General features: G+C 50.1%; 1 protein-coding gene across 6 annotated transcripts; it reads right to left on the bottom strand.

The window, feature by feature from the left end:
* Positions 1–566: 566 nt before the first annotated feature.
* ILF3 (interleukin enhancer binding factor 3) lies at positions 567–27,615 on the bottom strand. Of its 6 annotated transcripts, none has more exons than XM_043466647.1 (20): positions 27,433–27,614; positions 16,465–16,564; positions 15,687–15,916; positions 15,356–15,533; positions 13,223–13,370; positions 11,742–11,833; positions 11,243–11,338; positions 10,430–10,541; positions 9,905–10,002; positions 9,237–9,348; positions 9,023–9,133; positions 8,270–8,469; positions 7,757–7,924; positions 7,217–7,342; positions 6,935–7,111; positions 6,676–6,829; positions 6,457–6,510; positions 2,791–3,156; positions 2,027–2,152; positions 567–1,259 (listed from the first exon to the last, which is right to left on the bottom strand). In XM_043466647.1, exons 2-20 carry the CDS (start codon positions 16,465–16,467, stop codon positions 1,123–1,125), a joined length of 2,688 nt encoding a protein of 895 aa, XP_043322582.1. In that variant the 5' UTR covers positions 16,468–16,564; positions 27,433–27,614; the 3' UTR covers positions 567–1,122. The 6 variants fall into 6 exon arrangements, with proteins under 6 accessions (XP_043322582.1, XP_043322580.1, XP_043322581.1 ...); XM_043466645.1 differs by having other exon boundaries at positions 7,217–7,354; XM_043466646.1 differs by having other exon boundaries at positions 7,217–7,354; positions 16,465–16,671.

The raw sequence follows: 27,615 nt of genomic DNA on the forward strand, positions 1-27,615 counted from the left end.
ATAACCCCTAGGTGACAAATGTCTCCCAAACACCGTGCAAATGCCCAAGATGGAAAGGCATCCCAAAAGTGTACTCAGTGGAACAGACCCCAGGCAGGGGCTGCTGGAGACACGAAGTGCCCTGCTTGCAGGGATGGTTCTGGGGCAGCATTCCCCAGATCTTGGGAACCTTCAGCCAGATTCAGCTGGGCTTCTTCAAAGTCAGCTATGTGTACCAAAGTACGGGAATCACCTTACTCCACGGTGAATTTGAAATTGCACTTAAAAACTCTATTAGAATTCATGGAGTAGAAAATAAACCCTGCCCAATTATGTGTGAGCAAAACCTAAACAGCAGTGTGGGCCTCCGGAAGCTGCCCTGCAGGCCGTCGGGAGAACGGAGGTTACGGAGCCGTTGCAGCACCGGGTCTCCAAGCTCCCAGGACACTGGGTCACTGGCCCTGGACCTCTCTGGTGACCAGGAGCTGCCCTGCCCCCACACACTGCCTTCCTGCGCTGGGAAGAGGGTGGCGGCACCCTGCCCATCCTGCTGCGGGTGGGCCAGACACCCAGGGCTACGACGGGCGCAGAGTTTTGTTTTTTCTTTATTTGTCTACATTCAGCTCAATTCAGATGTACTGCCTGAATGATGCAGACATACCAAAAAAAAAAAAAAAGAAACCCCACTCTTTCCCACTTGTTTTTAAAATAAAATCTTCACTTATAAAACTGAAACACTAAAGCATTAAAATACAGAAAGCTCGTTTAACTCACTTCACAAAAGCATTAACAGATGACGTATCCCTTCCGTGACTATTTAAAGACAAACTGAGTTAACACTAACACCAATCGTAAATAGACAGAGGGATACTTAACTGCAAGAACTCAAAAAACTCTACTCAGACAAAGTTGTAATGGCAACTAACAAACCATTGAAGACACGGAGTCCCAAACACGGCTAAATATGGGTCACAGGACGGGTCACGGGGGTGACCAGCTGCACCTCACGACACGGCAACGTGGACAGGGGAGGGCGGAGGGGCCTGGAAAGGCCGGCTGACATGTTAACTGTGATGCATAAAACTGAATCTTACAATGGGAGGGTAAGTGCAGAAGGTACAAATCTTCACCCCCTTGGGGGCTTTATCTGTATTGATAGTTCATGCTGTGGTCTGCGTTTCTGCCATAGCCCCCTTGTGATGACTGGTAGGAGCTGGGAGGACCGCTGTAATTCTGGCCGGACCCTGGGGAGTTGTAGTTCGACTGTGATGAGTAGCCTCCTAAGGGAGAGAGGAATGGGTCAGAAGTGAGGGGCACAAGGCCCACCCCACGGTCAGTGCTCAGGCGTCAGCCAACACTAGACAGAGCTGTGTCTGTCCACGAGATACAGCAGCAGAGAAGCCCTGGAAACGCCACTTTGTTAAGTGTCTTTCCAGGGTCAATGGGTCTGGTTCTCACATGAGCCCTGAGAGGTGGGGCCATCAAGCCGGGCTTACAAGGGGTAGGGATCTGCCGTCACACATGCATTAGCCATGGGAGCTGTAATGGGGGGCTGCCTGAGCCAAGGCTGAACTCACCACCCCCAACCAGAGTTCACACAGCAGGCTGTTTGGCCCTCACTGTTCTCAGCATTTTCCCCTGCTGGTGCCAACATTTACAAGTAGGGCAATTTCTGGACTTCCCTAGAGGGGGGCAGGGGGCTCAGGTTTCATCGCTGGTAGGGGAGCTAAGATCCCACATGCTATGTGGCCAATAAGTTTTAAGAAGTAAAATAAAATTGGGTCTCAAAACTGTCTGGCTCTGGAAGCCAATGCTTGAGGTGTGCCCAAGCCTAGGTTCTCAGAAGCCCCGTGTGAGAGCCGGTGACCCCCATGCCTGGTTTTCACCCCACACGGAAGCCACGTGGCACCTGCCACCACAGCCCCATGTGTGCTGCTCCCCGCACACGCCAGGCCACGCCACTCCTCATGGGGCCCCCATGGGCCCCGCTGGCTCTGAGTTTAAGCCTCCCCTCGCCCCTCTGCACCACCTGCTTCCTCAGGCCCACCTTGTTTGCCTTGGTATGAGGAGCCACCCCCAGAGCCTCCGTAGCCCCCATGTGACCCTGGGTTGTAGGACGATCCGCCTGAGCCGTAGCTGTTCCCGCCGCTTCTGCCTCCACTACCACTGTAATCTGGGGGAGAGAAGACAGTGTGGTTAAGGGGCTGTGGCCACGACGTGGCTGGGGCACTCTAGGTTCTTTGTGCTGTGGCCCTGGCAGTGGCAGACCGTTGGTTGAGAACCTAGGCCTTCTCAGGAATCCCTGTCTTAACTGTTTAAACCTGGCAACCAGTCCAACAATGAAGTGCCAGGGGTCACTGGAGTTCTGAAATGTCACCACATTCTGAAGCCCAATTCCATCCTGCCTGCTCCACGCCTCCTCCCTTCTCCCACTTGGCACCCAGCGACCCCTGCCAGGCCCACTCACAGACAGCACGGCTTCCTTATGGACAGCCCAAGGATGCCCCGAGTCTTGTCGTGCTGTCTGCACAGGAGATGAAGAAGGGGGGCAATCTTCTTCATCTGAGGATCTGCTGGGGGCTGTCTCCAGAGCCTAGCCCTGGAGGCGAGCTCATAGCAGCTGGCCTGGCCTCACAGGCTTTATCTATTCTGGTGACCCAGCCTCTGGAACCGTGGAGAAGGCAACAGGGAGGGGACAGCAAAGACTCAGACTGGGAGATTCGTTTCCAGGGTCTTCCTGATGCCTGCCCTGTAGCCAGCATCGCTCAGCTCTCCACCATGCCTGGGGATGTGCTCTGCCAGCCAACTCACTGAATTTGCTCTCGTAGCTGTAGTCGGATCCGCCTCCGCCTCCAGGGGAGCCGTACGAGTTGGAGTATGAGGAATAGTTGCCTTGTCCATGATTGTAGCCTTTCTGCTTGCCCTGCGGGGGCCCGTAGTTGCTGTACTGGCTCTGGCTGTAGGACTGCTGCTGGCCTTGGTGGGGCTGGTAGCCTGAGCCATATGAGGGCTTCTGCTGGCCCCCGTGCGGCTGCTTCTTCCCGGCGTGTTTTGGGGGCACTGGGGAGCTGTAGTTGTCACCTTGGTAGTAGGAACCGTAGCCAGAAGAGCCACCACCGCCCCCGCCGCCGCCACCACCGGCATTCCCCGAGTGCCCTCCGTTGCTGTAGAACTGACCTAAACAGGAAGGCAGCAGGTCAGGCGGAGGAGGGGGAGACGGGGAAGGGCAGGAGGGGGGCGGTCGCAGCTGTGGGCCCTGAAGGCTGACCCACAAGCCCATGGCCCAGGCCGGGACAGAGGGACGGAGGCAGGACAGCGAGGAGTGGTGGCTCCGGTCCATCAGACAGCCTGGTTGGGGCTGGCCCCAGCCTTCAGCTCCACTCACCCATCAGCTGATGACAACAATGGATCTTTGCCAAGCAGCGGCACGACAGCAGGCCGACAGCAGCTTTTGCGGCAGATGTCAACATTATAGTGAGATGGGCTCCAAGCGCGGGATGACATTCACGACTAGCTTGCTGCTACCCAGATGTCCCCAACAGTGACAGGAAAAGCAAAGCCCCACAGAAGCAGCCAGCTCCCACCTTGTCCTCCTCCCCTCGCCCCCCAACTCCCCGCTGTGCTGGGAAGAGGCTCTGCAGTCCAAGCCCTGGGTGACCTCAGGAGATATTCTGTAATGACGCCCCTAAAGCCAAAGCCATTCATGGAAGACTAGCTGGTCTGAACAATGACCTGGGATGTCTCCCGGGTGTGACTTCCACAGCCTCGAGGGGAAATGAAACACCAGAGTTGGGTTCCCGACGCCCAGGTGAGGCCTCCCACAGGGCACACCCCTCATTCCCAGCACAGCTGCCGGGCACAGGCGGGACCCAGTGGCAGGACTAACAAGTGTGCAGCGAGGCCACCACATTCTCAAGCCCTGAAGCAGAGAATGTCACGATGGATACCCGCCTCCCCAAGCTGGTCGCTCGGTATAGACCCTGGTTTGTTAACAGACCCCAACACTCAGATGGACCCATGGGGGATGGAAAGCGGAGGTCAGGTCATGTGGGTGGCTCCCCGACCCAGCCGGGCAATCCCCGACATTCATGCAGGGGCAGCGGAGTCCCTGGGGCAGGCAGACCCGGGCACACTACTTCTGGTTGGCTGCTGCCCCTGACACAGCCAGCCATTGTGTGTGCCCGGGATAGGGGAGGCGGAGGAGGGAATGTTCCCACACACCCAGTCCTTCCTTCCCGTATTTAGCAGCAATGGTCTCCAGTCTTTTGAATGAGGTGAATCTGGGAGTTCTCAAGGACCTTCCACCCACTGCAGATATACACCTCGTACCACTGTGTCTTGGGTGGTTCGGACAATAATTTGGATAGAGCTAATCTGCCACGTAAGTTAATTTCCTTAAGACCCCTCCACTCAGCCCACCAGAAGGCAGAAACACCAGGGAGAAGGCTGTGTCCCTGATGCAAGAGAGAAAACACGCGAAGGTTCCTGGAGGAGGGGCGGTACCCCCTTGAGACGCCCCCCTCCTCTCAGAAGCCCACCACCTCAGCTGCCCACGGTCTGCACTGAGCGCCTCCTCACCCCTCCGCCAGCGTGGGGATGAATGAAGACGCCAAGGACTGAGGGCTTGTTACTTTAACATGTATTGATTAAAAAAAAAATAATAAAGGGGAGGGAAAGTTTTCAACGTCATTTCAGGATAACTATTTCCTGGTATAAAAAGACATTATTCTCAAACAATAACGTTCTAAAAAAAAAAATACATCATGCAATCAAAGTTTCACTGAATGTTTCAAACCCCTGGGAACAAACTATGGAGTAACCGTTTTGACCAGTTTTTTGCCTGAATAAACGCAAAATCTTGCAAGTCAATGTGGAGGCAGGCTTTGCTGCAAGAACTGTTGATCAGAGCCAAAACTACACTGGTTCCCAAGAAGGACTCCCGCCAGGAAACGAGGGTCTCATTCAAGAGCCAGAACGCCTCGGTGCACCTCTACTTGCAGGGAGATGCCCCCAGCTCAAGACTGCAGCTTCAGAGGAGAGGGCAGTAGCTTTCCAGGCCTTCTGGAACCTGTCGTGGGAGCAGGCTGGCAGCACAGGGCCTGCTGGGGGCTTGGCTCCTCACAGGAGAATTAGGCGCTATGTATTAGGCTCTTTCTACTTGGATATTTTTAAAGCCCCATTTAAAAGAAAAAGGGAAAAAAAGAAAAATCCTTAAGAATCCCATGCATTTGCAGCAATGATTAGGACTTGCAAAATTCTACGTTCTCATTTCCTTAAAGCCTGTCTGTTTCTTGCACTAAGAGTGGAAGCACAGTTTTGATACCTTTGAGAGTTCACCTCTAGCTAAAGCAGCCACAGAATATCGCACTCCGGAACAAGAACCCACCAGAGCAGTTACAAAATATGGAAGAGGTTAACTTAGCACAATGTACAATTCCCCAATGTTCTCAATGTTTCACATGCTTATGGAAAAAAAAGCAGATTGCTCTGGATTCGGATGTGGTGAAACTGTTACTGTCAAAGGCATCAAAGAGATTTGGGGATTTGTTAAAAGGTTAAAAATTCATACAAAACCTGCTGTAAATTAAGACAAAGGTAGATTAAAATGCATTATTATCTGTCTCTTAAATAAAGTAATGCTTTCCATAAAAAGCAAAGGTGGGCTTTTGCCTTGATGCTGACCAACGCTGGCTCTAGAATTCTGTGCAGTTCTGCACAAAAACGCATTCTCTGAAAAATTGTTTTCCACTTATTGTGAACTTCAATAGGACCAAGTTCAAAGGCAAATCACGATAAAAACTGCCATTGTCTTAAATTCTGCAGGCTAAGAGTTTCAGACAAGCTGCGGTGACAAGCCACGGTTGAGAAACCCAGTGAAGCACAGGGCACAGCACGGACACTTTGGGTTTTGGAGTTCGAGAAAATTGGAGTAAAAAGTTGATTTTGTGTGCAATACTTTTAGATGCTCTAGGAAGACCCAAAATCATGATAGCCGTAGCAGTCTGTGAAAAAGTCACCTACAAAAGGGGGAGACAGAGCAGAGAAAAAAAATTAGAATTCTTTTGAAAAAGGGCACAGAGCGCCACATTTGAAATTCATGTTTTAGATTTCTCTGCTCCTGTAACCCCCCAATGAAGGCTCCTTCTCAAGACAAGAGCTGTGCACTGTCAGGAAAAGCGTATTCACAGGTTTGGTGCTTCGCATGGCTTAAAGCAGAGAAATTTAAAATTTTGACTTTTAACGAATTTGCCAGTTACACAAATGTGAGCCTTAACACTTAGAGAGTAAATTACGCTTCTGCAGCATGGGGGCGCTGGAGGACCACTTGCCCTAACACCAAACACAGGTGCCAGCCGCCCATGAATCTCAGGGAGACTGCTGCTGCTAATGCTGCTGGGCCACCCTGCTCTAACTCAGGGCACGGGAGCTAAACTGCAGCTTCTTCCCAAGCTCAGACAAAGAGAAACACGCACTTACTGTAGCCAGCAGTCGCTGAGTTGCCTCCATACCCGTAGCTGCCATACCCGGCACCTGGAAGGGAATGGACAGGGTCACCAGGATAGGAAATGGGTCTGCCCCACCCCTGCCTCTTTCTGCATCTCAGTGAGTCCCTGGGGCGGGGTGGGGGTGGGGGGTCCCCACCCACTGCAGGGAGCAGGCCAGGCCCCTGGGGACAGTGCAGGACAGGGTCCTCACCAGCATTCATGTAGCCTCCATGGTTGGCACCACCGAATCCTCTCCCTCTCCCTCGACCGCGGATGTTCCCTCCTCTTCCCCGTCCTCGGAGGTTGGGGGGTGGGGGCACTTCATTGTGCATGGGGCCCCCCATGCCGAACCCAGGGTTATGTGGCTGGATGGGAGAGAAGACAGACCACTTACATTTCTCTCCCATTCAAACGATCCGAGAGCACCCACCAAGGAGAGCGCACCCGAGAGCTCAGGGCTGAACACTCACCTTAGCAGCAAACTTTGGGCCACCTCTCACAGGCACAGGGGCTCTCTTCTTCTTGTTGGCCTCCAGGGAGAGAGGGGCGTCAGGGAACAGCTTTTCTAGTGCAGCCAAGGCGGCATATGCTTTGGCCACCTTTTTGTTTGAGCCAGCACCCTGAAACTTCTGCCCATCCACCTCGACCTGGGGAGAACAGATGTGTGTCAGGGGTGACCCAACACTGCCTTTGGGGTGGGGGCGTCTCCTAAGACCCCAGGCCCCCACGGGAAGCAGCCCGGGACCACTCGCCTCCATGACGAAGCGTTTGTCGTGGCTGCCGCCCGTCTCTGAGATGAGCTCGTACTTGAGGCCGCGCCTCTTCTCGTTGAGCTCCATGACGGGGTTCTTGCCATGTTTGGTCAGGATCGGCCCCTGCTGTTTTACGTTCTCAGGGAAAACAGAAAAGAGCACCGACAAACTCAGCTGAGGTCTTTCCCACAGGCGGCAGCCGCCCCTGCGTTAACGGTCTGAGGCCCTCCGCTCCACTCTCTGCTGCCCGCCCCGCTGGAAATCACCTGTGGGCTTGCCAGCAATGGGACCACCTCCACCCACACCGTCTCTCTCAGGGAAACAGCCTAGCCTCGACTACAGGCCTCCCAGGCGCCGCCCCCGACGTTGGGTCAACACCAGCACAGGCCTCGACAGCGCACACTTCCACTCCCTCCACAGGGCCCTGGACTGGAAGGCTGTTACGCTTCTGGAGGAAGAGAACGAGGACCAGTGCCTGTCCTTGTTCAGGGGACCCTGAGTCACTCCTGCAGGGCCTCACAGCACCCACCCTGTGCTCACCTCGGTGGTGGGGTCCGAGGGGAAGGCGGCACTGGGGGTGGAGACGGCCTCCACCACAGGTGGAGGGGCCACCACGGCGGGCTTCGCCTCTGCCTCCTCAGCTGAGTCCTCCCCCTTGCTGGAGTCTCTGCCTTCAGCACCCGTGGGCAAGCCCATGTCCTGTAACACCTGCAGCGGGGGAGACCCCGTGTCCCCAGTGAGGAAGGCCTCACCCAGACAAGCACTCTCCCACATCCAGCATCCTGAATCAGCAGCTCTTAGGGAGCATCCAGCCAACTGGAGGCACTTTTCTGAAGCTCCCAAGACCACCAAATGCCCACCCACATTTGGAGGCCCTGCACCCATCAATGACGGCATTCTGGCCATGTGTGACTCGGCCACTGGTCAGGCCTCTGTTTCAGTGTTCCCATTCCCTCCCTCAGCCTCGTGCTTAAACAGGGGGCAGTGGCTCCTAATGGGCACAAAGCTGAGGGAGGCACGTCACCATTCCACCACACCGCTGGCCACACTCACCTTCACAGCCACGTGCAGCTTGGCAGTCTTTTTGGAGGGCCCAGAGGCCTCGAAGGAGCTGCCGTCCACCTCCACTGACATGGTGAAAATGGGGGCGTGCACGGGACCGGTCTGGGAAATCAGTTTGTACTGCAGCCCTGGTTTGAGCTGGTTCAGTCTCATCAGGGCATTCATCGCTTGTGGAGGCTCTGCCTTCTCCTCTAGAGAGAACACAGCAATGCTGCTCTACAATGCCAGTCAATTCTGACCCCGACAGGGACACTCTCCTGACTGCCCGCCCGCAACACACCACGTTGTGGACTGGGCAGGAGGCCAGGTGGCCACATGTGCTGAGGGCCTGCCTGCCCTGCTATCCAGACACATACCCTGACTGTGGTCACCAGCTGAGGTGCATCCATCTTAATTGTGTTCCATGCCCATGCTAAGTTTAATCAATCCCCTTCATGGATCACAGCCTTGTCGTGGCGAAGGAGCTTGCATAGCTCAATGAAGCTATGAGCCATGCCATGCAGGGCCACCCAAGATTGATGGGTCATACTGGAGTTCTGACAAAATGTGTTCCACTGGTGGAGAGACTGGCAAACCACTCCAGTATTCCTGCTGTGAGAACCCCATAACCAATCATTCTTAAAAGCACTTCCACATCACATCCAAGAAAAATAGAATAAAAGCAGGTATGTCACCACTGTGGGCTAAACCTTCAATGAAGCCAGATGGCGGCTTAAAACAAGGAGTATGTGTGAATGCTTGTACCTTTTTTCTGAATCTTCTTCTTCTTTTTGCTAGGAGACTTTTCCTCTCCATCTTCCTCCATCGGGCGTTTCATGGGCGTAATGGCGTAGGTGGTGCTGGGGGGTATTTGAACTGAAACAAGACGAGGACGGCAGCAGCTGAGACTCTAGCCTGTCCTCTGCCGGGAGCCCATGATGACTTCGCCGCCTGGGCCCAGGCCCCACGGCCTCCTTACCCGTATAGTCCACTGGGTTTTCATTCTTTGGTTTCTTGGGCATCTTAGATGGCAGAGGGTCCATACCAAGTACTTTATGGAGCTGGCCGAACGCAGCTAGTCGCAGCGCGTGCTGGAGAAGGGGAAGAGGAATCTGACTGAGCCGCCCTGCACTCCCAGCCCTCATGTGTGCGCTCACTAATGCCTCCTGGAAGGGGTGGGAGCTGAGGGGGTTGCTAATGGTCTCCCCTATGACAGCAAGGGGTCCTCCGCCAGCCAGGGGACGGCCTGATTGCCAGGGCCCAGCCTTGCTGTGGGGGAAGGCCAGCCTGTGACCACCCCCCTCAAAAGAATACAGGAGACCCCAACCTGGGGACTGGTTGCCACACGGAGCCACGGGGTGGGCCTGCAAGGGAAGGACCCCTGAGCAGTCCACATAGCAAATACATCTCCCCGCTGAACTCGGGTGTCTGAAAACGGCACTCGAGCAGGCCAAGGGGGGGGCAGATGACAACCTCGCGTGGCGCCAGGGGAAAGAAGCAGCCCAGGTTGGGGCTCCCTGTATCAGGCCCGAGCCCCTGACCTTCGGGCCCCAAGCTGAGCCTACCCTGAGAATACCCAGTAACGGAACTGGAAGCCAGTGATTACAGACTGGGTAAGGGCTCACGTGGCAATGGCGACGACTATACCTGCGCACTCTGTGTGATATCTTCCCGTTGCTGTCTGTCTAGATGCCCAATAGCATCAGTGGCTTCTTTTTCACAAGGGTCATAAATGCCAGAACCATCTGAAGGCAGGAAACAAGGAAGATATGCAGAGGATTATCTTTTAGCATCTCGGAAGCGTGGTGCTGGGCTGAGGGAACCAAGTGCATTACCCCCCGCGCCCCATCCACACCCAGCTCTGGAAAACACGCCGGGCTCAGTGACCCACTCGGCGACCAGCCCGTGAGAGAAATAAGCCACTTGTGTCTCAGAGCAAGGAGCTCGCGTGGGAGTGGGTCACTACTGCCCCGGATCCGCCCGGAGTCACAGCTGCGGAGCCGGCACAGGGCTGGATATGATGGTGCAAGAGGGTAGTCACATGCTTCACCCCTGGAGGGACACGGGCTGCTGCTACCCTAACCCACTCAGGGGACCCGCCGGGAAGTGGCCTCGGGGCCTCAGTCCCTGTCCTTTCCTTTCCCTACCACCTGCAAAGCACAAGGCCCCAACCTGGCATGACGATGCCCGAAGCCAGGCACTCCAGCACCCTCCGCAGGGCCTCGCCGGCACCCATGGGTCTGTTGGCTGTGCCGATGGACTTCTCACAGAGAAGCTCGAGGGGCTGAAAGGGAAGAGGGACAGTTAGTCACCAAGTCCAGGAGGGAGCAGGCTGACTCTAGGCAGTGTCACCCTGTGTGTGTGTGTATCAGAGTCAAGGCCCTCCAAGTTCACAAGCCAAAGACAGCACACCGAGAATGGGGCTCCACCAACTTTTCTGGACAGGGACTGGCCTCTTAGGCTGTAGGGGCCAAGAACGGAAGCTGTGTGCTTAGGTACTTAAAGTGAAGCATTTAGAAAGATAAAAACCAGGAGGGGGTATGTGTATACTTAGAGCTGATTCATGCTGCGTACAGCAGAAGCTCACGCAACACTGTAAAGCAAGTATCCTCCAGTTAAAAAATAGTTAAAAAAAAAAAAAGCCATTCTTCACAACAGACTATAGACAGAGGCAACTGGCCAAAACAAGCCTGTGGGCCTCAGTCTGCTGACCCTTGTCTCAGAGCAGCTACAAAAGCTTCTACACAGAGAAGCTGTCCCAGTAAGTGCGCCGCTGGTCCCCCCTCGGCTGAGCTGAGCTGTGCACCCTCCTCTGGGTTCCTGGTCTGGCTCTTAGCCCCACCCAGGGTGTGGCACTCAGCAGCTCAACAAGCAGCTGTGACGGGATGCATCGGCCACACCCCAACGGGCCACTCCAGCCCACTGATTGGCAACACAGTCCCGGGATCTGGGAAGTCTCTGCACACATGACCCAAGGTGCCTTACCCATCCTCTGAGGGGACCCCAGGTGGGCACTCGGGTGCACAGGTCCCTCAGGACCCGGATGACAATGACACATGACTTCAGCCCGTTGGCTCTGGCCTAGAGGAATAAAGCACAGGCTCTTTACACCGTGGCAGCTCCCTGCACGCAAGGCAGACATGAAACACACAAGTCTCAGGGCGCTGCTTTGTCAAGGGTAAACGAAGGTGAGCGTGCATGACCACCAAGTGTGCAGTCGGCAGCGATTCCACCGAGTGGATGGTAATAACGTTATTACTCTTGGCACAAAGCAGCAGCTCCCCACCTACTCAGTCACAAACCTCCTTGGGGGGGGGGGGGGTGTCAAATTTGTCTATGCGTGCTCCTTTAGCATCCGCACGCCAGCAGGTGCTAAGTTCAGCACGGCGCTCTTCAATGTTACCACAACTTTATGGTGAAAGTTAGCCAAGTTAAAACTTAGGAATTCTCTACCGAAAGACAAATAGAAGAACAAAATGCAAACCTGGAACCACTTGGCGTGTCGGAGGGACGCCAAGGCAGCAAGGCATTTCTGCCTGTCCAGAACGTCCGGGGGGTCGTTGACTGATAGCGTTTCTATTCATGGATGGAATAAGAAGACAAGGTACAGTTTGACCAAGGGGTTTCTGTCAGGTGGAAAGGGGATGTGGCAGCTTCCTAAAGGGCAGCTGAGGCTCCCAGAATCTCAAGTCCTCTCCACCCTTGACCAGGGAGGGAGATGCTCGAGCACATTGAACTCAGCCCCGAGAGGAGATTGTAAAAATCAGAGGCCCCCTCCAAAAAAAAAAAAGAAAAAAAGAAAACAAAAAGAAAAACAAAAACAAAGTGGGAAGGTACTCTAAAAGGAACAATCCCATGGGGAGGGGGACAGATAGGTGGACCCTATCTTCTAGTAGATGGTTACCTTGCTTCCTCTCCCCAGGATCTCCCAATAAATGAGCTATGCTAAAAAATTCATTAGCAAAAAGAAAAAACAAAAACCAAAACCGGAAAAAAAAAAAAAAAAAAAAGAAGGTGGGGGGAGTAGAAATGCACTCCCTCTCTGCCTCCCACAGGTCATCCCCTGAGGCAACTACGGCAAAGGGGACCACCTCCGCCCACCAGGCGGGACTGCCCCAGCCCCAGCCCTTGACAGAGTCAGTCCTGTTGGTCAAAGGTCCAGCGTCCCTGAATTGATAAACTAGAAGGGCTCTGGTGGTGAACCAGGTATCGGAACCAAAGGGCACCGAGGAACCTCAACAAGGGCGTGCGTAAGCCTGTGCTGCAGCAAAACCGGGGCGTTTGTCGTTGCCACCATCTGTGCGTCAGGGGTTTGGATAAGGCCGGTCACCCTGACTTTCAGTCATGACTGAAAACCATCCACCCAGAGATACACAAGGGGCCCTGGGCGGACTCGGAATCGTGAGAGCATTAGCACTGTCCGAGGTTCCAGGATTTGGTCTGAAAATCGCTCCACTGTTAAAAAAAACTTTATCCAAAACTCTGCCCCAGCTCTCTGCTTCTCGATCATGGCCACAGGTAACAGCAGCCAGTGGACGAAGACAAACAAAGAGGCCCTGGTTCTACTGCAACACAAGCTGTCTGCACCAAGTCCAATGTGATACTCATGCAGAAACCATCTGGTTGTCTTCCATACTTTAAAGCCTACAGTCACTGGGGACACGCTTTTCCAAGGCCAGAGACTGGCTCAACTGAAAAAACACCTTTAATACCGATGAGAACATCCAAGGATTAAGACAGACAAAGATGGTGCAATCCTCTCGGAAAAGTACTACTCACTTTTAGTGCAACTGTTTTGTCAACCTCCCAGGACCGAAACCCAGTGGGAGATGTGAGCTCAAGTAAAGGTGGTCAAAGCTATACCGCTAGCCTTTTATCAGAGCAATCTAAAACTTCATAGCACATTTTAACAGTGAGGGGATACCACAGTGCCAACGCCCTGCTGGCCTTTCTCAGCCTCCCTACCTCCAGCTAATACTTTCTCCATTTCTTCTCTGACAACAGGGGAGGTCAGGTGGATGGTCAGGGACAATGGAGGCTCTTTTGTGTTTTTTATCACAATCGCAGCGTCATCAACAGACTGGAGTATTTCATACTTGTCATCTGTGACCGCCTATAAAAGAAAACGCAACTGTCAAACACGTGCTTCCCAAGACCAGCAACAGTTCTCTTGAGCTCCTGATTACGACTGCAGGCCAACTTCTTGGGTTGTGACTGACAGCAGCGCCTTCCACGAGGGGTCAGAACGCCCTCTTACTGGACAGGCCTTTGGCCATCTTCCAGGTACTCCGAGGAGGAGATGACTACTTAGCAGGGAGAGGAAGTTTTGTAATACAACATTAAGAGTTTAGGGTCTGGGAGGAGATGGTGGTGTGAAATCCTCACTGTGTCACTCGGGAGTCACATGACTTTCGACAGATTACTCTATTTCATCAAGATTATGATTTCTGATTTGTAAAATGGACTTAGGGACACGACCGACACCCAAGGCAGCAAAGGAACTGAACAGGACACGGCACGGAAAGCATAGGACCCAGCACAGCATGGGCAGCCGCCACCGCCGCTTCCACACACGGATGAGCCGCTGTCACAGGGCACGGGACGAAAACTGCGTGGTGAAACAGCTTCATGAGGCGACTATGGAAGCACGTACTTGCTGCAAATGCATGCTACATGCGTCTATAAAACGACATTCATGACTGTAACTTCTGCTTTCTTCTTTATACCAGTCTATACGCCCTGATCAAGAAAACTTGAGTATTTATGATTTTTGTCAAAGAAATAAAAAGTTTTGGGGAGAATAAAGGCATTGTAGAGGACCCAAGCTGACTTTTCTCCACCTCAGCATTATTAGACGCGCCAGCCAGATCACTCACAGTGGCGGGGCCGTCCTGTGCACTGGAGGACCTCGGAAAGCCTCTCCAGCCTCTACCTACAGATGCCAATAGCGCCACACCTACTCTGCTAAGATAACTTAAACTACCTCTAAACTCACTCCATGTCCCCCGGGGTTCAAAATGTACCCCAGTCAAAAATCACTCATCTACATGATAAAAATATACTTTCCTGGGACTTCCCTGGTAGTAGAGACTCCACACTTTCAATGCAGGGGGCACAGGCTCGATCCTTGGTAGGGGGACTAAGATCCTGCCTGCCGTGTGGTATGGCCAAAAGAGAAAAACGGGGGTAAAAAAAACAAACACCTTTCTTTATATCTCTCTATAAACACTCTATGAAAATGGTCTTTCCTTTAGAAACATTTACGTCAACTTAATTTCCTACACTTAATATACTTTTTAACAGACAAAGATGGAAACCAACTTAAAAAATTACCACTAAAACAAAAGTTCAGGGCTGCCTTCCCTTTCAACAGTCCCCCGAAGCCTTTCCACACTGCATTAGCTGCTCATTTCAATTCTGACCTCTGTCCTGAATCCTGAGGGATCAGTCACACGTGACAGAACAAGATTTACATGGGAAAATGAACAGTGTATCTACAGGATGAGAATTTCTACTTTCTTCTTTTCTTAACCTGTGGCTGAATCCAGGGTAGTGTCCCCAGGAGGCACCGAGGGGCAGCGACACACAGACATTCCAAAGCCCAGACACCTCACCAGCCAGGGACATGGGGTCAGTTACTGAGCTCCCCGCATCAGTCAAATCTACTAGAGTACTTAAGATGATCAAGCCCCACCTCAGTCATGATGAAATGATATGTGTGCAGAGCTTGTTTGGCCTAGGGCCTGGTTCAGTCAATGCTCAAGAAATGCCAGAAGTTACTATCTATATAGTACTTCTGTAGTGAGGTAAATAAATCGGCTAAAAACAACTTTTTTGAAGTCCAGGTTTGCATTAAGGAGGAATATCCTTTGCAGCCACCCGCCCATCCATCCATTGCTGGAGTCTGGATGTGACGGTCATGCCCAATGCCACCTGGTACACAGTGGGCCCCCAGCCTGGCCTGGCTGCCGGGCAGCTACAGAAACGTGGGAACAGCAGGGGCCAGGCCGGGTGTGCACACGCCTCCCGGCGCACAGTGCAGTTGGCCATGTCTGCCCCCGACCACCCTGCGTCCCCAGTGGAAGCGGGCACACTCACAGTGAGCTGGATGGCCAGGTTGTCAGCCACCTTGTCCAGGAGGGCGGTTGTGGGCTTCTCCTTACACAGCAGCACCAGCTCCAAGTCCAAGTCCCCCTTGAGCAGAAGGCCCTTTGCCACGAGGCCAACACGCATCACTCCCCTCAGGGTTCTGGTCATGTGCTCTGTCTTCTGCTCCCTGAGAACAGCGCAACACAGGCCCAGTGAGGTGCAGGCTGGCCAGAACCCAGGGGCCCCGGAAAGGCTGGAGTTTCTTAGAAAAAGGAGAGGCTCAACCCTGCACTGGCCAGTCTCCCTAGAAATAAGAAAAAACCCTACAAAGCCAACCTACCCAGCCCCTTCTTTTCCCTCGTCTTCCGCAGGCACATCCACATTCTCAGACTCGGCATGATCGCTGCTGCCTTTCTCCTGCTCATCGATCCAGTCCGACACAGCTTTGAGAGCCCGCTCTGTGTGGGACACCATGTTCTGGACTGCCTCCAGCTCCTCTTGTGTTGGGTAAACGGAAGAGTGCTTTGCCATCACATGGCGATCATCATTCACAAAAATTCGCACTGGACGCTGGAAATGTGAAAACTTAGTTAAAAACTATGTAAAGAGACCAAGCAGCTTGACACTTATCTGTTCAGTTGTACAGCTCACAATTACGCACATGAAAGGAAGACTATATGAACACACCTGAAGATCTGAGAAGGAGAACCAAACATAACAGTCGTGCTTTCTCTAGGCCACGGGAAGAAGGGGGCACATTATACATTTCTCTATTACTAGACCTGTTACACTACTTCAAAGAGTCTAATGAAAAATGATTATAAAACCAAATGCTTTGGGGAGGCAAGACAGGTGAAGGCGATTGAGAGGTACAAATTACCACATATAAAATAAATTAAAAGGACAATAGGGAATGTAGCCAATATTCTATGATAACTTTATATGGAATATAACATACACAAATATGAAATGACTCTTGTACACCTAAAACTAATATACTGTAAGTCAGCTATACTTCAGGAAAAAAAAAAGAATCAAATGCTTTGGGGCAACACCACAAATATTTTTGTAAGTGAATGAAGAAACAGTATCTATGATTAACAAAATAAATTTCTTACCATTTTTACTTCTCTTTATCTGTAGTGTCTGGAAATCAAATTTTTGCTTATCTTTTCAAATTGTGACAGATTTCCTTGGTGTTATCAATACTTCAACTATCTATAAGATCAGAAAATCTTTTTTAGTTTCATGTATTTCATCGGCGGAGGAGTCTGAGCAGTCAGATAATCTCGCAGGTGGAAAGCGGTGCTGCCTCAGGAAGGACTCTGTTAACACAGCAGGACACATCTCTATTTCCAAGTAATCACTAACCCAAGGTACAAACAACTAATTATAAAACTCCCCAAAAATGAAAACAGCTGGTTTCTAGAAGCCATGTTTGACTTCAGGCCCACATTCAAGATGATTTTTACTTTTTAAAAAATCTCCTTTCAACATTTCTCCATACGAAGTATGCCAAGTTTTACAAATAAACCTATTACCAAGCCTCCCCCAAGTGGTATGGGTTAAAATGTTCAGCAAAATCTTGATGTTTGGAGAAGGAAAAGAGAAGGAAGGAAGGAGTGAGCTCTGACCCTTGAGGGTCATGAAGACATGGAACAAGAGCAGGAAACAGAGGGCCCCAGATGGCTGCTGTGAACTGGTGCGGCAAGAACCTTCTGAAGCACCAGGGGGGACGTGGCCACCCCCAGCGTGCAGCTCTGGAGTGGTTGAGACAACTGAAAAGGACAACACAAGTCTCCAAGACAAACGTAGCTATAATTACAATTTTCGACTCTAAATAACATGCTGACTACAACCTACTCAATTCCCACTCTGTGCAAACAGTCTGGTCCACACTGAAATCTTCCAAATGAGTAAACAACCCAAAAAGCCCCATCAGCAGAGTAGGCAACAGATTGACTCCACCCATTCCCTCCAACCACATAACAGCTAGCCCCTTCCATCCACACCGGTTGTTACCAGCCAGCGCAGCAGGTTCATCTCAGAAAGGCACTCACTTCAAGGATAAACTCTGACAGGACTAGCCCCAAAGAGAATTTCCCATAATGCTTTAGGACTAGCTAACTATGTCATTGAAAACTTAGGGGCTGCCAACTAAAACCTGAAAATCTAAAGGTAGAATGAGAAGTGATACTCCTGCAGAGTCAGGCAAAAGGACATATGGGGTCCAATGCTTCCTGACAGGGGAGGGAGGGAAGGAAGAGGACCACAAGTCCCTGGGCTCAGCCCTGGCTGTGCCTGAGCCCTTGGTAAGCCACTCAGTAGTCACCAAGGGGGAGCTTTTGCCACTACCTGTGTGGCCTTCAAGTTTCTTGGAGCTTCCTTCAACCTGCAACATGGAACCTACCCCTCTACCTCTTCAAGGGGAATGTGAAAATTAGATGAGTTGGCCTGTGGAAAGCATGGAGCACAAATCCCACAAACCCTCAAAAAAAAAAAAAAAAAAAAAAAGAACTGACTACTACTACAGACAAGAAGTACCTCATCAGGTTGTTGTGGGGGCTAATAATAAGCACATGCAAAAGCACATCCTGCATAAGGAATGAATGACACTATGGCTGTGTCTGAAAAGAACTTCTTTACCTCACATACACATTAAAGATAAATTTATGGCTTAAACTACACGCCTGGTTTTTGCTTGTTTTAAAATACTTCAGTGAGGGACTTCCCTGGTGATCCAGGAGGTAAAACCCTGCACTCCCAATGCAAGGGGCCTGGGTTCAATCGCTGGTCAGGGATCTAGATCCCACATGCCACAACTAAGAGTTCGCACGCTGCAACTGAGACCCGGAGCAGTCAAATAGAAATAAATATTAAAAAAAATAAAATAAAATTTAGGGGTGAGGTGGGGAGTGGAGAAGGGAACAGGACAAACCAACACTGGAAAACATTAATACCTTTTGAAGATGGAGATGGGCAAAATGGGGATCACTGTGCGTGTCTGAAAATTTCCTTAATAGTTCTTTTTTAAGTGCATAGCAAACTGAAGAATTCTTACAAAAGTGCAGCCATGGCAGGTAATCTAAAATGTAAACCAAATCTCAGAAAATATAAACCAACAAGAAGCAGGCCGTCGGAAATGACAGCTGACTGATGAGGAGCCCACAGTAAACAGTCACCAGTCCTGGCCAAATCTACACTGAAACTTCATCAACTTGATAAAGAAGGATGATGTTTACAACTGCACTGACTTAGTCAGAAGAATTCTGTGTGCACCTCCCCTGGACCAGGCCCTGAGCCAGAGGCTGGGACAGTGATGAACACAGTAGGCAAGTCCCCCGTTCCTGTGGACCTGGCCACTCTAAAGGACAAATGCCTTCCCTCCAAATCCAACATGGTGCCAGAAGCCAATGCATCACCTCTCTATACTTACCACTTCTTCATCTTAGTCTTCCTCCACCAGAGATATCAGATACAGAGGCTTAAAAGTAACAGAGGGTTTAAACCAAGAGTCCAGGGGCCAAAGACCTTTTTATTAAGGGGTTTGTAGGACTGATATGTCTAAGATCTTCTAAAAGGAGCTCCCAGAAGTAGTAGTTGATTCAGCACCTGATGCAGAACCACGGTGGGTGAGCCTGGGTCAAAATGCAGTATCAGAAAGCCAGGAAGAGACTTTCCTGGTGGTCCAGTGGTTAAGACTGCGCTTTCAAAGCAGGAGGCGCAGGTTTGATCCCTGGTAGGGGAACTAACATCCCACATGCTGTGTCGCATGGTCAAAAAATAAGAGTTGGGAAAAAAAAAGAAAATAAAGAGAAGGAAGTGCTCAGTGATTACTGCTGGCACGTCCAAAGGACAAAGGAGCTGACTTGTGAGGGCTCCCCCTAGCTATATTTGAGGCAACCGAGTACCAAAAACAAAAAAAGGCCTGTATGAAGTCCTCCAATGCAGCAGAAAAACCAAACTAATCTGCAATCGCCTCCATGGGATGGTGGCAGGGACACCTGGAAAGGGTGCCAGGAGCTTTCTGGGGTGGTGGTCACTGTCTGCACCTTGATAATATTGTGGGGGATATGCACTGACCAAAATCCACTGAATGGTATATGCAAGATCTGTGCATTTACCTCAAAAGAAAAAAAAACCAAAAAACTAAATAAATACTGGACTCCAGTTAATATCTAGAGGAAAGACTACAACTTTCTGCTACCTTGAAAAGTATCATAAAAATAGATACTGTTAACTCTAGGGCTTCCCAAGTAGCGCAGTAGTAAAGCATCCACCTGCCAATGCAGAAGACACAGAGTTGATCCCTCAGTTGGGAAGATCCCTCAGTTGGGAAGATCCCCACTTGATGGCAACCCACTCTAGTATCTTTGCCTGGAAATCCCACGGACAGAGGAGTCTGGCGGGCTATAGTCCACAGGGTCACAAAGAGTTGGGCAGGACTGAGCAAATGTGCTCACACACATCAGCTCTATTTCAATGAAAATAAAGTGGCTGAAAGACGAGAATAGAGAAGGAGAGAAGCGTGAAACACAGCTGAAGTCAAAGGAGAACTCGGGCGTACAAACAGGCAAGCGCTGACTGTAAAGTAGTGTCACCTTTTTCTGTATGTTTGAATCTTCTAAGAAAATGTTACAAGTATATGACTAAAACAGATTCAGCATGGGAACAGTACACGTGAGTCCACAATGATACTTATTTGACACCACTGGAGACATCCACAGCCCAACTCCCTCATCCGAAGGGACCAAGGTTCACCCGAGTTGATTCAGGGGATCTCTTCGAAAAATGCTACCTGATGAATCGAGACAGCCCGGAGAGAAAACCACCCTTGGACCACTGGAGAACAAGACAGTCACTGTGTAGAACATCAGCCCCCAAGGACATCTGGCCAACCCTGAATGCTCCTGTATTCAGCAAACATACTGCAGGGAGGTTTCCATCCACTGTCTTCACCGCTCAAACTCAGAGCATGTCTGTGCCTCTGCTCCAGTAGCTGCGTTCCTTGCGAGGTAAGCCCAAGAAAGGACCCATAAAGAGACTCACTGGGTTGAGGCCAGCTGTGATCGCCACTCTTGGACCATCTGTGATCCTTTCATCCCCGGGCCTCCCCCTCTAGGCCACAGCTTAGTGGCAATACCTCCTGATTCAGGGGGACAAAGCGACTAAGACTACCTATTCTGGACTACATTTAAAAACTGGAGGCGGGAATTCCCTGGTGGTCCAGTGATGAGGACTCTGTGCTTTTACCACTGAGGGCCTGGGTTCAAGGCCTGGTCGGGGAACCAAGATCCCATAAACCACAAGGCGTAGGCAAAAATATTTAAATAAATAGAAATAAAAAAAAACTGGAGTCAATGCTTTTTTGCTGAACAACAAAACGGGCCTCACTTGTCTCTGTGTGAACCCAGATCTGTCATCCAAATCAGCCTATCGGAAGCCAGCTGCTCTGGTCCTGAATACCAGAGAATCCATCTCTCCTTTTCAAAATTGTGCTGTCAAGAAGACCACAACACCCACCCATAAGCAACACTCCACTGCCCCCTGACAATCTAAATTTAAAGACAGGCTTTGAACTGCTCTTGCCACTTCAGTCAGAATTCAAACCGGGTCCAAGTGAAGCCTGATTTTTACCAGCCCCCAGGTTCTCTGAAAAGAAATCCAGGAAAGGAATGAGCAAAGAGCGAAGAATCAGGATCTTAAACTACCTGTGTGGTTTGGGATGTTCTAACACACAGCGATCAGGTTTCTTTTTTTTGTTCTCAAAAGCAGCCCACCCAACAGCATGCAGAGTTATAGAGGTTTAAACCACAACCTGCAGTGAGATGACCATCTTTCTGACCTCTCACTAGTTGGGATATCCCAATGATGATGCTGGCAGTTGGGAAAGAAATGTGCCCAAGTCAGCATGTGTGAATCAACAAACATTTGTAGAACTGAATGAACAGGTGTGGTGACAACACCCTAACAGGTATGGCCCCCACCTATCTTGCAGAGTAAACCGCACCCCCTCACCGCCATCCAGGGTATTTCACAAAACTAGAGTCCTGGTCACTCTGGGGAGTGGTCTGGAACTAGATACTCCTCTTGAAAGTTAAGTTAGTTGCACAGTTGTGTCCTACTCTTTGTGATTCCATGAACTACAGCCTGTCCCGCTCCTCTGTCCATGGAATTCTCCAGGCAAGAGTAGTGGATTGGGTTGCCATTTCCTTCTCTAGATACTCCTCTTAAAGAGACCTAATTAGGTTTTGAAAGACACAGGACCCAACTCAACTGCTGGTTCCCGGACCTCTGGAGATATAATCCTACACTGGAAGTGAAATAATATACACATGCAACTTTTCAGTGACTCCTTAAAAAACTATTACAGGGACATACGGAAAATAACTTATTGAACAAAGCAACCCGGCCAGAAGAGGCCAATCTAAAATCTGATTACAGATGCCACTCTGAGAATTTTTAAATTCAACACAAACCTTGAATCCAGTGCGATGGTTCCAGCTCTGTCTGCAACGTGTTTTTGCTGGTCCACAGGGAGGTATAATGGAGTAGGAAATAACAATCCACTCCAGGATTCTTGCCTGGAAAATTCCATGGACAGAGAAGCCTAGCAGGCAGGCTACAGTCCATGGGGTCGCAGAGTTGGCCATGACTGAGCACAGCGCAGGAGGGAGTATGAAATCAGGAGTAAATATTTTTCTCAAACATTTTCTCTCTTTGGCAGTGTAACATGGCATTCAGGATCTTAGTTCCCCAACCAGGGACTGAACCCATGCCCCTTGCAATGGACTGGGAGTCTTAACCACTAGACTGGCAAAGAAATCTCACAAACATTTTCCATTTAAAGGCATGTCCTTTAATCTTATTTTCTTTCTATATGTTCAGTGTTAAAACATCCCTTTTGCTTATAAAATGGTGGTGATGGCAATGCGTAAGTGATTAAAAAAGGTTTTAACTGGCAGATGCAGGTTGTTTCCCAAAATGTTTCTGGAACTCTTAACTGGTCTGTAAGACCTAGGCCTCCAGGCCCAGTGACACTGTGGAACACCCGAAGGTCTTAAAAACACAAGCCCAGGTTTGTGCCCACTTGGGTTTTCCAATCTGGCCACTGTGGAATCTTCAACAAATCCCTTTATCTTTTCAGAATTGGGTCAAAAATGAGATTGAAACACCACCTACACCTCCCATTCTCAAACAACAGGATTACAGGAGGCTAGGTGGGAAAATGCCCTACCAGTTGTTGTCAATTCCGTCAGTTGCTTAGTCAATTCTGACTCTGCCACCCCATGGACTGTAGCGGGTATCCATTTCCTCCTCCAGGGGATCTTTCCAACCCAGTGATCTAACTCTTCTCTCCTGCGTTGACAGGTGGACTCTTTACCACCAGTGCCACCTGGGAAGCCCTTCAGCTCTAAAACTACAAATGCAAGATGCTGAAGGAGTTATTTCAGCTACTCTTGGATGAACCAATAGAAATATTTTTTAAAATCTGCCTATGAGAAGACATAATGTCACAGCAAAAAGGTTTAACAGGATTCTAAGTGGGGATTATCAAACTTTCTTTGCAACATGCCCTTCAGGCAGCAAAGTCAGTCATGTTAGAAATCTGAGGGGGAAAACAGAGACAACTTTCCCACGTGTCCCCATGGGGAAAGTCTCAGATTTTTTAAAACTAGTTTCTAATAGAGGAAAAATAAAAAAATAACTGCGTCTCAAAGGATGTTAAATATCAACATAACATGCAGACTGTGAATTATTTTAATGGGTAAGGGTTTCTTTTTTAAAATATTTTATTTGGCTGCCCCAGGGTCTTAGCTGTGGCATGTGAGAGCTAGTTCTCTGAACAGGGATCGAATCTGTGCCCCCTGCAGTGGAAGCACAGTCCCAACCACTGGACCATCAAGGAAGTCCCAAGAGTTTCTTTTTTAAACAAAACTTTTCATTTTGTAGCTTCTTATGCAGCTCTAAGAACAGAACCATCTCCCATGTTCTCCACTCAGTTTCCCCCGATGGCAGCATCTTGCCAGAGCTGGAGCACTATCACAATCGTAACACTGATGCTGACATAAGTCACAGACTGCCGCTGTCACGAGGACCACTCCTGTTGACCATGTTTAGTCACGCTCACTGTGTAACAGTGAACACACTGTGTATGGCCAACCGCCCCCCACCCATGCTTAACCCCTAGCAACCACTAATCCACTGAAGGTTTCTGTAATCTTGGCATTCCAAAAATGTTATATAAATGGAATTGTAGAGCTTACGGCCTTTTAGGATGGACTTATCTCATGCAATGACTGCCTCAAGATTCATCCAAGTTGTGTGTGTACTGACAGCTTGTTCTTTTTTACTGCCACATAGTATTCCATGATAAGGAACCATTCACCCACAAAAGGGCAACTGGGTGGGTTCCAATTCTTGGTTATTATAAACATTAAGTGCCACTATAAGCCATGGAGCCAGGCTGGCCATTTCCGTTATTAGGGAAATTTAAAGTTTCTTTTGGAATTATGAATACATAGTAACGATTATTAACCTGCAAAAACTCTACATGTATCATGGAAAAGCAAGCCCAACTTGCAACATTCATCTTTTAGACATACACATACCTCATGTACACTCTGATAAGAGGAAGAAATCAGTTCAAAAGAAAGCAGCAAAAAAGCCAAGTGGCCTGGAATATTATTCCAATAAGACCTTATCCTTGAGCATGAACTACAATCCTAATGGAAATAATATGAATGGCTGTTTTCAAGGAAAATTACCCTGACCCTCAAACTGCCAATAACACCATTTCTCATGAATCATCTAAGATTACTAAAAAAAAAAAAAATCTGGAGCAAATTTACACACTCAACTAAGGGACACACATTCAACTTTGTAACTAAATGATCCTTTGTGATCATATACAGACAAAAAAAGTCATTGGTCAGTAAACTCATTTCCCCATTAAAACTAGTAGCTACATTTTCAATTTCTTCACTACAGACATTCAGTGAGGTAAGAAAAAAAATTAAATTTCAACTAGACACTATTTCACAAAACATCTGAAAACAGCTAATGAAAAGTCTGGCTGAATTTCCCATTGTAATTTGTAACAGGATCACCTATCAAGTGATGTCCAGGAAAAATCTCACAGGGATTTAGCAGAACATAAGGTGGCAAGAACCAACTCATTTTAAAAAGTCAGCACACTCACAAGGCTCCACAACAAACACACGCCACCCTGCATTCACTATTATTTCTGTGGTGCTAGCACTATGGAGGCAGCACCAAACTGCCCTAAGTGACAAAGAGGGGAGCTGCTTGTTTCAGCCAAAAACTGTCAAATGCTGGGCAAGACACTAAAGCCAGCCTTGTCTCTTTTAGGACCCTGAGCCCATTTCACTAACCAACAGTGTGCAGACTCCTGTAGAGTCACTTGTTATTTAGTTGCTAAGTCCTGACTCTTTGTACCCCATAGACTGTAACCCGCCATGCTCCTCTATTCATGGGATTCTCCAGGCAAGAACACCAGAGTGGGCTGCCATTTCCTCCTTCAGAGTATCTTTCCCACCCAGGGATCCGACCCGCGTCTCCTGCACTGCAGGTGGATTCTTACTGCTGAGACATCAGTAAAACTCCGTCATATCACCAACTGTCTTTAATTCTAAATCCTTCTGTTGGAAGCAGAAATCAAATCTTTCTTGCCCAGGTCTTTGCTAAAATAAAAAGATGCCAATATACAAAGCTTAGAAAATCTAATTCTTCAGAAGATTCAATGAAAGCAATATTCAAATAAAATTATCACCGTTTTGTGGGCCACATCTGCTAATACTAGATAGGTGACATTTTACACATCTTTCAGAACTGCACACAGTTAAAAGCAACTTGATGACAAAATGTAGCACGTGGGCAAGTCCAAGGACATAAAAACCCAAGTTTCTGGGGGAAAAGAATCATTCTTCTAAGATGTAAAAGGTGAAATCTGGAGGAACTGGGGAGAAAGATGAGAAAAGTTAAGAAGGAGCTGCCTCTGCCCAAAGAAAACTTCTAAAGCCTTTCTCAAAAGCAAGAACATTTCCAACTCTCACATCCTGCTAAAGCCCAAAGACAGACAAGATGCTGCCTATATTTACTCAAAGAGAAGAGGCTTATGTGACTTGGAGACGGCTCTTTCTTCATCAGTGACTCACCCCACTTGTCCCTACCTGGTGAACTTACCCAGGGGAGCATGACACCATATTTGTGACATCAAAATATTAATATTACCAGCCACTCTTGCCAATGTTAGTTTTTTTAATAAGAAAAATTTAAGAAAAACAAAAGACAGTCTTAGATTTCTCACTCCCAATAATATGGGCATCTCCTCAAGTACCCTGGAAGAAGATAAAGGAATTTTCCCCTACAGGCACTAGACAAGTCCAATCAGGAAAAGGAAACAAAAACTGCAAAGGGTTAGGTACCACTCCACTCCAGAGAGAGGGCGATTCCCAGGCTGGCCCAAGTTCCAGCAGGGTAGGGAGCCTCTGATAAATCAGTGTTCAGTGTTGGCAAGGCCACCTCTGGCAGTAATTGCCAGCCTCCAATCAACTCAGACAGCGCTAAGGTCTGCAGAGATTCTATTCACAAAGCCAGGGACCAAGAGCTGTCCACATGGCCAAGAAACAACTCAGGACTACTGTCTGAACAGAAGCACTTGCCCGTGCCCTGGGGCTTTTCCACCGCTATTCCAGCTGTGAATGAGCTGCTGGTTCCCACAGTTCATTCACAGTCTGAGCGGCTGCTGTAGCCACATCCCACGAGACCACACACAAAGCGTAGTGGCAGCTGCTGGGAGCAACCTGAGGAGATTCCCAACCACAGATACTTGAGGGAAAGAGTAAGTCCTAAATTTTGAGAACCAACTTAGGTAGCACCTTGTGTTCTCCCACGGATTCCAAATATGCCACCAAACCACTCATTTTAGAGATCACAATCCTAAGCAATAACAAAAGAGTCAGAATCCCTGGAATACCTGAGTCCATTAAAAGTTAATTGATGCTTCCTTGCTGATCAATCAAGTCCCCTAGGCAGAATCCCAAGCAACTTTCAAGCAGTTCTGGAAATGTTAAGAGATGGCTTACTCTTTTAGACAATAACTGGGGGAGAGCATGCAGATGACTGCACACCCCGAATAATCCCCCCCAAGTGCAGTATTACAGGACAGAAACTCAAGAGCAACCCCAGGAGTCTGTCCCTCAACTACTTCAGAAAATAAGACAGAAACGGGTTTCAAGCTCTCATGCTTCGGTCCCAACTTTACAGATCACAGGACACTCAAATTTCGCACCAGATCAGTTTTGGGAGAGAATGCACGTCCTAAACAGTTTGGGAAAAAAAAGGCCAACATCAACGAATCGCCTGGAGAGAGAAAGCGTAAATCCTCCGCTAGATTTGGTTCCTAATCTAGGGGAGGGCTGGCTAGCCAGAGATTTGAGGACCCCAAGCAGCTTTCCCTGCAATCCACCTAAGTATGGGGTTCCAGGGAAGGGGTTTGCCTCTCTGCCCCACGTAAGGACAAAGGAGGACATGTTTCCCGCCTCGGGAACCTGGGACCCTCCTGGAACTCGGGGCGGGACTGGGACAAAGAGAAGGAGAGGTGGAAGGGGGGTCGTCCCTGCATCGCGGGTCAGGATGCTCCGGGCCGGAGGGGGTGTGTGCTCCAGGCACGTGCGCGCGTGCGCCGCAACAGACAAAGCCCGGCCCGGGGGAGGCGGCGGCCGGGGGCCCGGTGCGCGCGCACCCCCCGCGAGAGGCGCCGCCGACGGCCGAGGGGCCGCGAGGGGGGGCGGATGCGCGCGCACCGGGCCCTCGCCGCCGCCGCCGCCATTTTGTTTCCTCGGCACAATGGGGGAGAGTAACGGCCGAACGCGGGAGCGAGGCTGACAAGGGAGGAATGAGCCAGGCAACGGGACGAAAGGACCCGGCGGAGGCGGGGAGTGCGGGGCGCCTCAGGCCATGCCACGGCTACTCCTTAGCGGAGCCCGCGCTGAGTGAGAGGACTGACGGGGGGTAGGAGGAGAGGCGGGAGCGGGCCCGGCCGCCGCCACATTGACGCTTACCTCGTCCGCGTCCCGTTCTCCGACCGCGGCCGCCGCCCTCCTGCCAGAGCCCACCGGGGTCTCCCCCCAAAAGCCACGCGGTGCGCACCGGGCTGCTGAGTCCAACTGCAATGGCGAGAAGAGGAGGAGGAGGAGCCGGGGCCGGGGGCGAGCGGGCGGGCGCGCGCCGGGGAGGTGCGGGAG

Source organism: Cervus canadensis, chromosome 4 (genome assembly GCF_019320065.1).
Source record: "Cervus canadensis isolate Bull #8, Minnesota chromosome 4, ASM1932006v1, whole genome shotgun sequence".
Lineage (NCBI taxonomy): Eukaryota > Metazoa > Chordata > Mammalia > Artiodactyla > Cervidae > Cervus > Cervus canadensis.

Bases quoted from the DNA above. Each gene is read 5' to 3' on its own strand.
- ILF3 (XM_043466645.1), bottom strand. The intron at 10,542-11,242 runs GTAAGGCACCTT...CTTCCCTTTCAG, and splicing joins GGGGTCCCCTCAGAGGATGG to CCCCTCGAGCTTCTCTGTGA. The intron at 7,355-7,756 runs GTGAGCACAGGG...GTTTTCCCTGAG, and splicing joins CCTCGGACCCCACCACCGAG to AACGTAAAACAGCAGGGGCC.